General features: G+C 47.7%; 1 protein-coding gene across 1 annotated transcript; it reads right to left on the bottom strand.

Moving 5' to 3' along the window:
- Positions 1–1552: 1552 nt before the first annotated feature.
- Positions 1553–14773, bottom strand: CYB561A3 (cytochrome b561 family member A3). The gene is given in 8 exon segments (XM_084772071.1): positions 1553–2245; positions 2248–2305; positions 3563–3719; positions 4594–4748; positions 5536–5744; positions 9008–9206; positions 14324–14472; positions 14621–14773. Coding segments are annotated over 6 exon segments (789 nt in total). The 5' UTR covers positions 9192–9206; positions 14324–14472; positions 14621–14773; the 3' UTR covers positions 1553–2219.
- Positions 14774–14878: the final 105 nt, after the last annotated feature.

Here is a 14878-nt window from a genome sequence, read left to right on the forward strand (position 1 = left end):
TAGCTAATCATACTAAGAAAGGGACCATATCATCTGAGTTACTCAGATTAGGCACTGGGATCCGTTGGCCTCTGGGCCCAAAGTCCCCTATTAACCTGCACCATCAGAAGTCCCTGGCAACAGAGTTGGGTGTTAGCATGTACAGATACATGTGCCCAGCAGAGGAAAAGGCTGGTGTCAAACACTGACTTGTGGGTCCCAACTCTACCATCACCCAGCAGTATGACATTAGGTCACTCTACTTGCCTGTCCCCCTCCACTATTTTTGAGTCTTGTTTTCTAGGCGTCTAGGCAGGGGACACTCCTTTCCTAACATAGTACACAAACCATCCCCCAACATCCTAAACCCATCCATTACAAAGGACACTCACACAGATTTGAGTAGCATGCAATGCCAGGAAACAATCTTAGATTTCTGGTTGGCCCTTCTCTGCTTCTGTAAGGGTCAAGCCTGACCTGAGGTCTTTGTAAATTGCTGAAACTCATTTAACCACAATGTTGTGTCAGCAAAGAAGGTTCTGTGTTCCAACAGAACTCCTAAGCATGCAACTTTATCCCTAATGTGATGGAATTAAGACGTGGGGCCCTAGCCCGACATGGTAGCACACGCTTTTGATCCCAGCACTCGGGAGGCAGAGGCAGGCAGATCGCTGTCAGTTCGAGGCCAGTGTGGTTTACAAAGTGAGCTGTGAGTTCGAGGCCAGCCTGGTCTACAAAGTGAGTCCAGAACAGCCAAGGCTACACAAAGAGACCCTGTCTCAAAAAGCCAAAAACAAAAAAACAAAAACAAAAACAAAAACAAAAACCAACCAAACAAAGGCCGGGCCTTGAGCCCAGAAACAGAGGCAGGTGGATCTCTGGGAGCTGGAGGCCAGCCAGGGCTCCATAGTGAGACTCTGTCTCAGAAAACAAGAAAAAGACACAGGGCCTTTGTAAGTGATAGGGTGAGGGTGGAACCAGACCTTTCTGAATGGGATGCACTCATCATCTATAAGGGTCTAGGAGCCGGGCGTGGTGGCGCACGCCTTTAATCCCCGCACTCAGGAGGCAGAGGTAGGTGGATCTCTGAGTTAGAGGCCAGCCTAGTCTACAAAGAGATTTCCAGAATAGCTAGGGCTGTCAGGGCTTTTTTGATACAGAGAAATCCCATTTCGAAAAAACAAAGAAGCAAACGAACAAAGAGTCTGGGAGCAACTTGTATTCTGCACCATGTGAAACCCTTGTACAGAGATGGACGGGAAGTGGCCCTCACCAGATACACGCTGTTGCCTTGATATTGGACATCTAGCCTCCAAAAGCGTGAGAAATAACTGGGTTTTTTAAATTTAATTTAATTTAATTTAATTTAATTTTTTTGGTTTTTTGAGACAGGGTCTCTCTGTGTTAGCCTTGGCTGTTCCTGGACTCACTTTGTGGACCAGGCTGGCCCTCGAACTCACAGCGATCCGCCCGCCTCTGCTTCCCGAGTGCTGGGATTAAAGGCGTGCGCCACCACGCCCGGCTATAACTGGTTTTTTATTTGTTTGTTTAAAAATCTTCTTAAAACACAGTCTGAACAAAAGAAGACACCTTTAATTTTTAAAAACACATTTACTAAAAATCAGGTTCATGAAGTAAAATAGCCACTCATGAGTGAGCCAGAGAGCTGGTCCTGTCCCAGGTGCCAAGGGGTCATCCCAAGGGTCTCAGGCTTCCTTCAGTCAGCAAGTCCATGCCAGCCCTTCTTCCCACTTCTGGCAGCAGCAGGGTTGAAATGCAGCCTGATCACTGTCTGCAGGGAGTGCAGGAATCCAATTCTTCCTGCCTGCCTGACAAGGGCCTGGGAGGGCTGATGTGAAGAAGGCATGAAGAGCCACAGGCCAACACAGAGGGGAGGGGCAAGACTCCTCCCACTCTACCCAGTTTCTATTCAGGAGAGAGCAAAGCTCACACTCTGGCACATCATCGGGGGAAGCTGGGTAGCCTTTTGGGGAACAGAATCACCCAGTACTCAGTAAGGAACACCTCTGGAGGCAGCTGTGGCTTCCAGGACTCTGCTCAGCGAATTGTTTCATGGTGCTGGTTTTCATTTCACAGTGGCCCAGGTCATGTCAAGGGAGAACATAACTAGAGAAGGCAGGAAAGCCCCTATCCACAGGGGACAGGAAGGAAGGCCACAGAAACCTGTTACTCATCACTTGGGACTCTAGGAACAGGCTGTCTGTTCTTGGGAGAACAGTTTACCAGGGCTCGTAGGGCTGCCTGAGGGCACAGGCACGTAAGTCCCAGGGAAAGGGCGGGATCCAGGCAGCAGCTGAAGCAGCAGCTAGAAGAGGGGAGCCACATGGTCACAATACACACAACACAGTGCATCAAAGTGAGCAGCTCTGAGTGACTGGCACTGACTTTACAACAAAGGCTTATCCTGCCTCCCAATGTCCCTGCCCCACCCAAATGCACACCCAGGACACAGCAGAGGCAGAGGAAACCTGCCTAACTGAGACAAATGTTCCCACAGAGAGCAAGATTTGTATCTTGCATGTGTGGACTACATTTGAGCCTCAGCTTTGGCTTCTGCCACATCCCTAGGAGTGGTGAGGAGGAGAAAGCAGTCCAAATTCTGCAGACCAGCAGAAGAGACATGAGTAACCAAGGCAAGGAGGCCCTTGTGCAAATGGAGGACATAAAAAATGCCAACAAGTCAAAGCCAATAGAAAAGCAGGTAGACAACACGCAGCTGGGGAGAGCAAGCCTGAAACTGGAATTGCAAATTTGGTCTCTGGCCCAAGAGAAGTCTGTTGCTGAAACCAGCCAGGAGCCCAAGTACAGCAGAGCTGAAGGAGCAGAGACTGCATCGCCGATTGTTCCCAGGGGCCCCAGCCTGATTCACTCCCTGTCATGCAACAGGGGCTGGAAAGAAGGAAGATGCACAGGGGTTAAAGACATGACTTCAAAAGAGCCCCTGAGCTGCTCAGATAGACCCTCAACCTGCAGGGTTAACCCAGCCCAGCCACCAGAACCTTTTGTTTTGTTTTTTTCTAAGACAGGGTTTCTCTGTGTAGCACCGGCTGTCCTGGACTCTCTTTGTAGACCAGGCTGGCTCAGACTCACAGAGATCTGCCTGCCTCTGCCTCCTGAGTGCTAGGAGTACAGGCTGCACCACCACACCCAGCCCAGCCACCAGATTTTTCAAGGAAGCCCAAAAGTTCTTGAGACTGGTCCACAGCACATCTTCCCATATCTGCCAGATCCCTCAGTGGCCAAGAACAGGCAAGACATGCTTTAAGCACTTGATGTGTCACTAAGCACTTGTCCCACTAGTCTAGCCACAGGCTCAAGCCCTTCCACATGCCATCTCACACAGCCAGGGGATCCTACAGAGGAATGGGGACCTTGGGAAGTCACTCCCAGGGTTGGCTGCTCTGATGCCAGAGTCCCCACTGGCCACTCCATCTCTGCCTTCAAGCTGCTTGACTTCCCACCTGGCTACAGAATCCATCTTCTCAGCAAAGTGCAAGTCTTTCTTGGGTCCTTTTCTAGACCTGGCCTTACCCCACCTAGAACGGGAGACAAGAGGCCATACCTGTCTGTCAGTCAGAGCTCCTGGATCTGGACGCTTCCACGATGAAGCCAGAAGAACATAGAGAACCAGCAGACCAAACACCACCACCAAGAGTCCAGTGCTGTTGGCAAAGACAGCCTCTCCAGGCAGGCTGGAGTAGGACTTGGTGGCATTTTTACTGGAAATGACAAAATGATGCAGGCCTTTAAGAGAATTTTCTAACTTTTTTGCCTAGATTCCTATGACCTAGAATTCATATACTTTCTAAGTCTCTACCACAGTGACAGGCAGGAACTGTATAATGCTTTGCCCATGTGAAAAATCAACATCCTAGTGAAATGAACCTGCCCACATTTACATAGTACATAGCACGACCAAGATCTAAGCCCCAGAGCTGACTCCAATCTTATTTGCTGCTCGATCTACCATACTGCCTCAAAACCCAGGGCAACAGTAGCTAGACATACAGGCTCGAGACGGCCTAATGCAGTCCCCACTTCTGCCATTTACTGGCTGTGTGTTCGCAGGTAAGTTACTCTGTGCCTCAGGACCCTTTTCTTTTTTTGACCAGGCATTGCTATGTAGGCCTGCCAGGCTTGGAACTGTGTAGATCAAGCTGGCTTTGAACTCACAGAGATCTGCCTGCCTGTGGTGCTAGGATTAAAAGTAGACACCACTATGCCTAGCTCATTACACTCTTCTGTGTCAACAGCACCAAATGGTGTAGGGTCCTTAAGAGGACTAAAGGTGAGATCCTTTGTGCAATTTCTGACAAATAAGAGGTGCTGTATCACTTGGTGCTCATTCCAGAGGCAGGCAGATCGCTGTGAGTTCCAGGACAGCCTGGTCTACAAAGCAAGTCCAGGACAGCCAAGGCCACACAGAGAAACTCTGTCTCGAAAAACCAATTAATAAATAAATAAATACTTAAAAGAAAGGACTCAAGCCCAGAGGTCAGCCTCTGCTGGCTGAGTCCTGTGATTATAGGATCATCTCCTGAAGCCCCTAGTCCCTCCCATATGCCTTAGTGTTAGAGGCCCCTTAGAACTTACAAAACAAAGAAAAGCTTCTCATTGATGCCGGAAATAACAGACGTGATGGACAGCGAAAGGATGCAGGCTCCAAAGAAGATGTGCACAGGTTTCAGGAGGCTTCGCAGCCACTGGGATGCCCAGGGCAGGAGGAAGACAGCAAAGCCTAGGAACCACTGTGAACACAGGGTAGAGGTGCCTGGAGATACAGGGTGACTACAGTTGTGTCCATCTATAGCCCCCCACCCCAGTGCCTCCTTTGGCCCTTCTTTTATTATTTACTTATTTTTATCTTATGTGCATTGGGGTAAGGGTGTCAGGTCACCTGGAACTGGAATTAGTTGCAAGCTGACACGTGGGTGCTGGGAATTGAACCCGGGGCCTTTGGAAGAGTAGGCAGTGCTCTTAACCACTGAGCCATCTCTCCTGTTCCACCTTTGCCCTCCCTTCTTTTTCAATTCAAACATTCCCACCACGCACAGCCCTGAGCACACACCATGCCTTACTGTGGTCTGCCCCTTTCTATTACACAAGCAACTAGTGTGTGAAAGGCTTGTAGCAATACACTCAGAAAACCTAGCCATCCTCATTAGCCCTGGCTTCCTGCCAGTTCTGGCCCATAAACAATTCAAGTACAGGATAGGAACTGGAATACTGAAATCACTTCTAGAACTGCTTTTGTTTCTAAGAGAGAAGTGTGGAAGAAGCAGAAAAGAGGCTGTCCTGGAGTCGGCCCCACACGTAAGATGACAAAGTCAAGAGGACAGGGAACAGTGTGACAGGTAGAAGGGACATGATAAGAGGAGGAACCCAACTCCCACAGACATTTAAATAGCCAGGCCTGCAGGATGTGAGGCCCTCTCCTGGCAAAGGGTAGAGTACTTGGAGCTGAGGATACTGAAACCATCCCCAAAGCCCACGGTGTCCATATGAACTCAGAAGGCAAAGGGAAAAGGCACCTACCTGGCCAGCGAAGAGGACGACAGTGGTGATGCCCAGCCAGCTATGCAGGGAGTAGAGGTGTGTGATTTTTGAATGGTTGTGAAACTGAAAGACGGCAACCAGCCCCACAACAGTGAAGGTGAAGACCAGCAGGTGCAGTGCTGCATGGAGAACTTTCCAGGGCAGCTTGGGCCCCACCCACGATGAGGGCAGGCGGTATACTAGCGAGGCTGCAGAGAGAACAGTCCCAGGGCTTGGCCACATCGCCTTACACTCCCCTGATACAACCCTACACAGCCTCTGAACAGGAAGAAGTAAATTCCAGGACATCAACTCCTGTCCTGACTGGTTTCTTGTCAACTTGACACAAGCCAGTTATCTGAGAAGGAAATCAGAGTTTAGAAAACCACCTCCCATCAGATTGCCTACAGGCAAATGTGTGGGGCATTTTCTTGATTAACGATTGACATGGAAGGGCCAAGCTCATTGGAGGTAATGTCCCTGGGCTGGTGGTCCTAGATGGTATAAGAAAGCAGACCTGGAAAGATGGCTCAGTGGTTAACAACACTGGCTGCTTTTCCAGAGGACCTGCCTTCAATCCCCAGGACCCATATGATGGCTCACAGCCACCTGCAACTCCAGTCCCAAGAAGACACCCTCTTCTGGCACTTGATACACTCGGTGCACAGACATACATGCAGGCAAAACAACCATACCCATAAAAACAAACATTAAAAAGATTTTTAGCCGGGCGTGGTGGCGCATGCCTTTAATCCCAGCACTCTGGGAGGCAGAGGCAGGCAGATCTCTGTGAGTTCGAGGCCAGCCTGGTCTACAAAGCAAGTCCAGGACAGCTAAGGCTACACAGAGAAACCCTGTCTCGAAAAACAAAAAACAAAACAAACAAACAAAAAAACCAACAACAACAACAAAAAGATTTTTAAAAAAGAAAGAAAGCAGCCTGAATAAGCTATGAGGAGCAACCCAGTAAGCCCCCTTCCTCTTTGGCTTCTGCTACAGTAGTTCCTGCCTTGACTTCTCTTTCATGCTGGACTAAAAGTGTAAGGTGAGACAGACCCTTTCCTCCCCAAGTTGCTTTTGATTATTCTGTTTTGTTGTTTGGGGTTTTTGGTATTTTGTTTTGTTTTGTTTTGTTTTGTTTTAAGACAGGGTTTCTCTGTGTAACAACTCTGGTTGTCCTGGAACTAGCTCTGTAGTCCAGGCTGGCCTTGAACTCACAGAGATCCATCTGCCTCTGCCTCCCAAGTGCTGGGATTAAAGTCGTGCGCCACCACCACCCAGCTGGTCATGCTGTTTTATCACAGCAGTAGAAACCCTAGCTAAGACTCCTCAGCACCTGCCACCTCCTGTTTTCTATGGGAGGCAGTTGGCCAGGAACTCTGACTAGAAGAGCCAGTTAAAATGGGAGGAGGGTTTCCCGAACCGCCCTGTCTGTGTCTCTCCATGCTCATCACACAGATTCCATACAGCGAAGGCTGCTTAAGAACCAGGCATGAAGCCAGGTGTGGTGGCACACGCCTTTAATCCCAGCACTCGGGAGGCAGAGGCAGGCGGATCGCTGTGAGTTCGAGGCCAGCCTGGTCTACAAAGTGAGTCCAGGACAGCCAAGGCTAACACAGAGAGACCCTGTCTCGAAAAAAAAAAAAAAAAAAAAAGAAAAAAAAGAAAAAAAAAAAGAACCAGGCATGAAAGCTGAGCGTGCAGCTCAGCACCCACCAATCATGTGTGGAGCACTGGGCTCAGCTCCACTCCCAGCACCTCCGAAAGAGAAAAGTAAATCTAAAAGAGCTCAGGCACAGAGGTCCAAATATAGCGTCTGCTTGACTGTTTGGCTTCTTCTTTCTAAGTCTGTCTCCTCTTTATAAAACGGGGATGACAACAGAGCTCACCTCACAAACTTGCTGTAGAACAAAATCAAAAGCAAGTATGGTAGTACGTGCCTATAACCCCCAGCACTCAGGAGGCTGAGATGGAAGGATGCTACATAGGTCAAAGCCAGGCTAGGCTATGTAGCAAGACCCTGTCTCAAAAAGGAGAAAGGGGGGGGTGGCTATCGAGATGGGGAATAGCTCAGTGGGTAATGTGCTTGCTGTGTGAGCATGAGCACCTGAGTTCAATCTCCAGAACCCGCATAAAAAGGCTGGTCAGCGCAGCACACACTAGTAATCCTAGCCCTGGGAAAGCAGAGACAGGATCCCTAGGCCAGCCCTAGACCAGCAAAGAGTCCCTGTCTCATAGAACATAGCAGGGCTCAAAAGAAATCTCAGCAGGTAAAAGTACTTGCCACATAAGTCCTGTGGCTTCAATTTGATCCCTGGAACTCACAGTGAAAAGAAAGAACCAACTTCTAAAAGTTGTCCTCTGACTTCCACATGCATGCCGTGGCATGCTGTGCCCACATTCACACACAGACACCACCACCACACCAATAATGGATAATATAGAAAAGAATTTAGGACAGGCATAGTGGCGCACGCCTTTAACCCCAGCACTTGGGAAGCTGAGGCAGGTGGATCTCTGTGAGTTCAAGGCAGACCTGGTTATACATGGTGAGTTCCAGGACAGCCAGAACTACATAATGAGACCCTGTCTTGAAAATTTTTGGAAAAAAGAAAAAGAAATTAAAGGTACAAGGTGCTTAATAATGGGTGACACCTAAGCTTGTCCTATAGCCTTCACACATATACACACATGTGCACATGCATATTCATACATCATACACATCATTAAAAAGCTGTCAAGAGCCAGAGGAGATTGTGTGTGAAGTGTACAGGGTAAGTGGACTGTTCCAATGCTATCATCATTCTCTTCCTACAAGTGGGAAAAATGGCGTTCACACAGATCTGAATGCATGGGCAAAGACAGATCCTCCACCCAACTGTGATACAAGGGGCTTCAACTTTTTTTTTTCCTTCGAGACAGGGTTTCTCTGTGTAGCCTTGGCTGTCCTGGACTCGCTTTGTAGACCAGGCTGGCCTCGAACTCACATTGATCCTCCTGCCTCTGCCTCCCAAGTGCTGGGATTAAAGGTGTGCGCCACCACGCCTGGCTGAGGCTTCAACTTCTTGTTGTCTAGAGCAGGAGCCAAACTGCAGTGCCAAGCCAAACGCAGCCTGCTGCCTACTCTGTATAAAAATCATATTGAGACACAGTTACACCCGTGTGTTCTTTTGTACTTCCCATGGCTGCTACGAAGGCACAGCAGAGTAGCTGCAATACATACTATAATCACACCATTACAAAACTTGGGAAAAAATTATGGTCTGGTCCTTTACAGAAAGTTTTGTGCCCCTGTCTCTGAGTATCTGTGACGCTGTCTCCACACTTTCTACTTCTTACTCAAATAATAGCTGACCCTAGGAACAACCCAATTCACTCTGCCACGCACAAAATCATCTTTGGAGAGGGTAAGTGCTGCCCTGCCCAGGCCTAGGCCATAGCATGCCTCCCACACTGTGAGCTCAGTACTCACCAGCTCCATAGAGTACCACCAAGCCAGAAACCATGAGCACCGGGTGCCAGTTGAACATGTGCACACTGCCATCCCAGGCAAAGCCTCCGCGCCAGTACTGCATCCAATAGGTGGTGAAGAGGATGCACATCGATCCCAGGGATCCCAGCACCATGCAGGACAGGTAAAACCATCCTGAAGCCATTCCGATCAACAACTCCTAGAAGAAACAGAGGTCACATGTCCTGGCTGACTGTGGTGAACCCACACAGCAGCTGAAGGAAGTAACACTGACCTCCCTTTCTGCCTGTGTATGGTATCTACTGCTTCAGTTCCCCTGTCCCCAGATGGCTTCAATGTTGAGGTAAGCTGACAGTGAGTGAGGCCCTACCCCTGTAGGGCACAGGCCAAGGATGGAGCTCTAGTGAGACGACAAGGTCCTGGATTCACAGCCTTGGTACTGATTAGCCTTCCCACACAGAAGCAAAAAGTAAAAAATTACTGCCACAGCCAAGCTATTACAGGGACAAATATTAAACCCCTGACTGCCTAGACCACAAACTCCCTGGGTTTCAATATAAGGCAGCAAACCCACAATCTAATGGGCAAATACATTCTAGGCTGGGTACACCTTGAACAAAATGACTGGGTGCAGGGACTAGAAAAATGGCTCAGCAGTAAGATCGCTGGTTGCTCTTTTTTTCCCCCTTCCTTCTGTGTAAGTCTAGCTGTCCTGGATCTCATTCTGTAGTTCAGGCTGGCCTCAAACTCACAGATCCTCCTGCCTCTGCCTCCCAGGTACTGTGATTAAAGGTGAGAGCCACTACCTTCATAGTTATAATTTTTTAAGTAAAATGTTTGGGTATAGAAGAGTTGTAGATGGCAAAGGTTTTGGACTTGGGAATGTTTGCACACTGCATGTTTTTAGTGATCATTTTGGTGACTAAAAGGTTTTAGGTCTGACCAGGCATGGTGGCACACACCTTTAATCAGAGCAATTGGAAAGCAGAGGCAGGAGGATCTCTGCGAGTTTGAGGCCAGCTGGTCTACTTAGCAAGTTCCAGGACAGCCAGGGCTACAATGAGACCCTACTTCAATCTGGCTTAATATAAAAACAAAACAGAAGCAGGCAGATCTCTGAGTTCAAGTCCAACCTGGTCTACAGAGTAAGTTTCAGGACAGCAAGGACTACCCAGAGAAACCCTGTTTCACAAAACTAAACCAAACCAAACTAAAAACAAACCCCCCAGTTTTAAGTTTCAGAATGTTCTGGATTTTTGTCTGGGGATGCTCATATTGCTAGCATAATGTCACCTGTGAAAAAACTCTATGTGTTCCCATTTCTATATACATTGGTCTTCCTTGCGGAGGATGAATGCCATGAGGCCAGACCTTGACACCAGAACCCACTACTCCTCTCCTTGAACTGAGGGCATCCCTTGGCTGCTTCGACACTGAGACTTACTTCTGCTTTGTCTTCTCTGGGGAAAGTCCAGGGGAGAAAAGAGGAAGCAAGAACTCATGGTCTAGAAAGTAATTATATTTAGATTTCCACCAGGAACCAATGCAGCTTTCAGGTGTTCTCTGGTGAATATTTATGTCACAAGCAGTTATTCTTTTTCTTTCTTTCTTTCTTTTTTCAAGACAGGGTTTCTCTGTGTAGCCCTGGCTGACCTGGACTCACTTTATAGACCAGGCTGTCCTCGAACTCACAGCGGTCTGCCTGCCTCTGCCTCCTAAGTGCTGGGATTAAAGACATGTGCCACCACGCCCGGTACCAGTTATCCTTTTTTTTTTTTTTTTTGGTTTTTTGAGAGAGTCTCTCTGTGTAGCCTTGGCTGTCCTGGACTCACTTTGTAGACCAGGCTGGCCTCGAACTCACAGCGATCCGCCTGCCTCTGCCTCCCGAGTGCTGGGATTAAAGGCATGCACCACCACGCCTGGCCCCAGTTATTCTTAAAAAACAGGCAAGAGGCTATATTTTTAGCTGAGTGACAGGGGCAGTCATGAGTTGGATTCACACACACACACACACACACACACAGAGAGAGAGAGAGAGAGAGAGAGAGAGAGAGAGAGAGAGAGAGAGAGAGAGAGAGAGAGAGAGACAGAGCGCTAGGCATCGAGTCAGCAAAGGCACATGGCCAGCTCTACTTCCAGTAAACACATGACCCAGTCTGTACCCTGGGCCACACCAAGAAAGTAAACATGTGGCTTCCTGATATTAGTGGCCATCTCTCTGAATCATCTAATATGAAGACTAGCCAATAATGCCCAAAGAGGGACAATTCCCAAATCCTTACCTTTAGACTGAGCAGAAAGCTCACACAAGGGAGGCCTGACCTATGATTTTCACAGTCTGAGCACCCTGAGGAAAACACTTAACATTGCAAGACTTGTTCTCTCAAATAATAAATTATTAATTGAGGCATATATGCTGAGGCATAATCTCAGCAGCACTCAGGAGGCAGACACAGGTGGATCTTTGTAAGTTCAAGGCCATCCTGGTCTACAAGTGAGTCCAGGACAGTCAGGGGTGCACTCAGAGAAACCCTGTCTCAAAAAACCTATATATATATATAAAATACATATTGAACATCAGCTGCTATGAGCACTAAAAACTCACACATGGTCCCACTCTCTCTTCTTGATAACTCTGTGAGGACTATCACCCCAATCCTATATATGAGGAAACTAAAGCTCAGACCCACAGTAACCAGCACTAGGACCCAGCAAGTACACAGGAGTTTCAAACACTTGTCTGTTTGGCTTCAAGGCCTTAGGTCTTTTTCCTTAACCACATGTTATAAGATCAAGACCAAAAAAAAAAAAAAAAAAAAATGCAGGAACATTATTCACAGTCAAGCACTATAACTTTACATTTATTACTCTCCTAAGAGTTGATAGAGAAAACTCGTGTGTGTGTGTGTGTGTGTGTGTGTGTGTGTGTTTGTGTGTGCACGCGTACCTAGTGATGTGTGTGCAGGCATCCAAAGAAGACAGAAAAAGCTGTTGGGTTCCTTGGAGCTAGAGTTACAGTCAATTGTGGACCACCCAATTTGGGTGCTGGAAACCAAGTCCAGATCCTGTGAAAGAGCAGCAAGCTTTTTTTTTTAAAGATTTATTTATTCATTACATATACAATATTCTGCCTGCATGTATGCCTGCCCACAAGAAGAAGGCATCAGATCTCAATACAGATAGATGGTTGTGAGCCACCATGTGGTTGCTGGGAATTGAACTCAGGAACAGACAGTGCTCTTAACTTCTGAGTCATCTCTCCAGCCCCGCAGCAAGCATTCTTAACCACTGAACCATCTCTTTAGCCTTTATCATAGTCCAACCATTAACAAAAGCTAAAGCTAGCTAGGCAAGGTGGTACCTGTGCCACTACCTACTTGAGAAGCTGAATCAGGAGAATCATTTGAGTATAGGAATTCAACATTAGCCTGAGCAACGTAGTGAGACCAGCTCCCGCAACAAACAAAAACCTGAAGCTCACGGTCCCCATAGGTGCCCAGGCCTCTCAGTAGCTCAATTACATCTCATGCCATGCCAACTATCTATCCAATCAGCAGCAGATGCTGGGCTCTCACAAGGTGACTCAAGTTAGCAGACATCTCTGAGAAAGGACAGAGGGCTAGGGTAAAAAAAATAAGTTTCACGACCAAGCTACTAGGTATTTGTTACCCAGCCTCAGAGCTGCCTCCTTGATTCATGCAAGGGCAAAAGAGGTTTGGGATTATCAAGTGTCTGCCTAACACATCCTCCAATCCTCTAGTGAAATGCTCTAGTCATCTGACAATAAGACAGCGGTCCCCTTGGCCACTGTCCACTCTCATGCCTTGAGAATGTGTCCTAGACAATGTCCTTTCTGAACACTGTCTACTTCATTCCTTGAGTGTGCTCCCACTTCACCTTGTAATAAACTGCCAGACATCTTCTATCTTGAAAGTTAAAACTGGGAGTGGTGGTACAGCCTATGTATCATTTCAACATTCCAGAGGTTAAAAAGCAGAAGAATAACAATTGAGATGTACTATGAATAAATTAATAAAATATATTTTTTAAAAAATCAGAAGAATCAGAAGTTCAAGGACATCCTAAGCTATGTGTATATAACTGAAGCTAGTCTAGGTGCAGGGGCATATGAAGAGAACGTATATTGATTGGTCTTGCCGTGCACCACAGTTGAGTTCCCCGCACCTACATCAGACAGCTCACAGCTGCCTATAACTTCAGCTCCAAGGGACCAAACACCTACTTGTAGACTCCACAGGCACCTGCACACATGTGACATTTACACACACTTGAGAAAAAAAGGGAAAAGAAAAGCAAAAGATTCCAGAGGGACCACACCCTCCCCTTTACAAGTCCTGGATTAGCACGTTGTGGCCGACTTAAAACAGGTAGTTGTGATACTTTGGTGACGGAAGGCAAGGAAGTTAGTTATATTACTGTCTACAGTTCACAAATAAGCCGTCTCTTTTCCTGAAATGGTAAAATCAAGAGAAAGAACTCTGTAAAGTCTAAGACCATGCTCTCACTGGCCCTCAGAGAACAGTTTGGACTAAGATGTCAAGACATGATCACCATAGCTGGGTCCCCTGCCCTCACTCTGCTGAGCCCCATGCTTAGGAAGGGCAAACTTTTTAGGCTTTTCAGGGCTTACAGTCTCTGTCACAACTATGTTAATTCTGAGATGATGTAATTCAAGAGCCAGGAAGAGTATCTTAGCAAATGAACATGATTGTGCCTCTATGGACACCGATGTCTGAGTTTCATATAATTCTCACGCCTCACAGAACACAACCCCCTGCCCCAACAGTTTCAATGTGTAAAAACCACTCCAGGTGAGCTGTGGTTTACGGGGTATAGTATTTTATCTATCCTGATTTAAGAAGTGTACCTAACCTCTACTTATTGTCTTCCTCAGTTGTCTGGCTAAAGGATTCTCATAGGCTGAGCTGAAGCAGAATCAGTCCCAGGGGTAAGAAATGAATCTTCCATTCTGTCCTTACTCTCAGGAAAAGGCTGTACACCAAACGCACAGATACTTTTAGAAGTTAAAGCTGCAAACAGACCAAGGAGCAGAGTTGATTGCTCCCTCCTCAAGGACAGAGGGACATTATGAATTCTGGGGACCAGATTTAGACTACCGCAACACTGGGATCCAAAGGCAAGTGACCTGGTCAAGGCAAATGGCAAGTCTGGTACAGGCGCCCAGGTCCTGTCCTCAGTTCCCAGAACTCATTTCCAAAGGCAGCCTCTCCAAATGGCAGGATTCAGGAGTGAGCGACATATGATATTCCACTCAGGAGTGTGAATAATGCCCACCTTAGCACAAGTGCTTGCAGACCGGTCCTTCGTCCTTCAGTCAGTCAGATTTATTCCGGGAACAAGCAACAAGCCTTTGATCAAGTTGGTCCTAGCAAGTCTTAGGCAAGACGCCTTCTGAAAAGCGTCGGAGCCTCTACAAACACCACCTACAGTATGGAAGGGGAACAGAAAAGTGTCCAGTTCTTAAAAGGAAAAACAAGCTGAATGCCAGGTTATGACAGCGCGAAGCAAGGAAGCAGCGGGACCACCACTGGAACCCACGTCCAGGCTCTCCCAGCCCGGGCTCATTCTCACCGATAGCCACACAGTGAGACACCTTGCGGGCAGGTCTCTGCGACCCGACAGACGCCGCCCAGCGCAGGAGTTGCCACTTCTCCGGCTCCTTTTAGACATTGAAAAATTGACTTTCTGGCAAAGTCTGCAGACGGCACGACCCACTACAGAGGGCGCTACTTAGGCTTTTATAGGCTTGGGGACACTTCCGGTGGTGAGCTAGGGCGTCTGGGAAATGAGGTTCATCAGCTAAGGGGCGAGTTCCTGGCCCGGTTCCTA

This window comes from Acomys minous (genome assembly GCF_964271855.1).
Source record: "Acomys minous genome assembly, chromosome: 2".
In the NCBI taxonomy this organism is placed as follows: domain Eukaryota; kingdom Metazoa; phylum Chordata; class Mammalia; order Rodentia; family Muridae; genus Acomys; species Acomys minous.